General features: G+C 38.9%; 1 protein-coding gene across 1 annotated transcript in view; it reads right to left on the bottom strand.

Annotated features, from left to right (window-relative positions):
* Positions 1 to 1,742, bottom strand: part of SMARCC1 (SWI/SNF related, matrix associated, actin dependent regulator of chromatin, subfamily c, member 1) — a gene marked incomplete at both ends in the record, with an annotated part of 45,792 nt that extends 44,050 nt beyond the window's left edge. Inside the window, one exon of the mRNA XM_010283660.1 lies at positions 1,673 to 1,742. Within this exon, the coding sequence (XP_010281962.1) occupies positions 1,673 to 1,742 (70 nt within the window). The remainder of the gene's footprint in view (positions 1 to 1,672) is intronic.
* Between the last annotated feature and the right edge of the window lie 171 nt (positions 1,743 to 1,913).

The raw sequence follows: 1,913 nt of genomic DNA, 5'->3' as shown, positions 1-1,913 counted from the left end.
GCAGGAATATTTTTTCAGCAATTTTGACATGTGCAAACCATACTGCTGGGCTAGAATAGTAAAGTATTTTCCACACAATGAAAAGTTAAAGGAATAATCAGTGGTTTCTGCTACAGGAATACAGCACACTGAAAAGGGAGGGGTCCAAGGCATCTAAGACTCATTTTTAACCTTCTGAATTTAAAAGTCATCTCAGTGAAGCCAGCTCCAGCTTAAAATTGCAAATCTACTCTCTAGATTCAGGGATATAAATGCAGTTTGAGTCATCTGTTCAAATCCTGGCATTGTTAATTAACTTGTTTCTGTTCTTAGGAGTTTAAAGCAGGAGATACTGCATTCCTAGAAGAGAGGAGTATGCATCCTCTTCCTCAATCCCTACTGCTGCAGAAGCCATCTATTATTCTTACTTTTCAATGTGCTATTCCTTCAACAGCCTATTTATAAATACAAAGAAACTGCACTCAGTAACAGCAAAAGCCAAAATACTTTGTAATCAACACCAGGCATGTACTGAGCAACTGCAATAAATCACATGCAAGGAAAGAGGTGTATATAGCATTTGTCATATTTACATTTATTTATATATTTATACATATTTTTTATGAATACATATACACACACAGAGTCCACACAGACTTGACTACTGATATGATATAAATACAAAAATATTTTAAAAGTTCTTCATCTGTATAAAGAAACTTAAGTGTGATTGTTGTTTGCTCTCTTCCACTGAAATCTGTATGTGGTTCCGAGAATTCTGTGCATGTGCAGCAGAGCAGATCTTAGTACCCTGAAAAAGTTACTTAAACAGAAGTTAATCCTGGGTTACCAATCTTTTGAGTTTTCCATAAACTGGACCCAGAAACCAGTTATTACAAACACATTTAAGTTAATAACAGTACATATACCATCTTTTAACATCTCCAAACAACGCAAGACAGCTTTCTCAAAGATATGCTTTCACCAGTCACTTGCACTTGACCGAAGGCAACCCGTGGAGTGCAATCTTTCTTCTTTGTTGAAGAAAGTTCAACTAGGTGATTTGAAGTTCCCCTCTTTGCTTTAAAGTCCTATTAAGTTTAAGGAAAGGCTCACTTCACCCTTTGGAAGCCTGGCTCAACCTGCAGCCTTACTAGTGGCTCTGCAGAAAAGTAGACGCCTTCTCTAACCTCCCTCACCTGCCAGCATCTCAAATGCATATGCACATTTCAGTTTTAAACCACCGATTAAGTCATTCCAAGCCTTGGACGCTGAGGAAAAACAGCAGCAATACTAAATTCCAGAGTGGTTATACCCCATAATGGACCTACTGCTTGTTTTGTAATATAAGCACTGATGTATGATCATTCAGTATTGAAACAGGAATGCAGTACTATATATTTGGGTTAATTTTTTAGGACAGCCAGTGTCCTAAAGGTAAATCTGAGCCTGTCATATCCTGCAGAACAAGAGAAGAGCACAGTTATAGCCCACACAGCTGGGAGATTCCCCGTGCAGGTTCACTACCGATAGCCACAGAGCACTGCTATCAGGAGAGGTAACACTCTGTAAGCTAAAAGAGGAGCTCGTTTGAGGACACGGATTCTCCTACTTCAAAGTTTGAATCAACACTTTTCCTTCAACAAACCTAAGTAAGATTTGGGATATGCTTTCTTCCCCGACCTTTCTTTACCTGTCTGGAAAAAAGCCCCAGTGTACCAGCACCTGCTTGTCTTTTTTCATCACAGGTCTCAACCATTCATCTGCAAAGGGGAAAGAGATCTAGAATTAGATTCAGATTGTAAAGCACATTAAACACTATTTTGCTTTTCCGTAGTCAGTCGTAGTAAAGTTATTGCAGTTACCTCTGATAAAAGCCTGCTGAAGTGAAATTACAATGGCCTGGCCTGCCACAGTAATACACCTGCCTGCTA

The sequence above is a fragment of the Phaethon lepturus genome, unplaced genomic scaffold (genome assembly GCF_000687285.1).
Source record: "Phaethon lepturus isolate BGI_N335 unplaced genomic scaffold, ASM68728v1 scaffold11263, whole genome shotgun sequence".
Taxonomy (NCBI): Eukaryota; Metazoa; Chordata; class Aves; order Phaethontiformes; family Phaethontidae; genus Phaethon; species Phaethon lepturus.
This window is presented reverse-complemented; position numbering and strand designations above follow the sequence as displayed.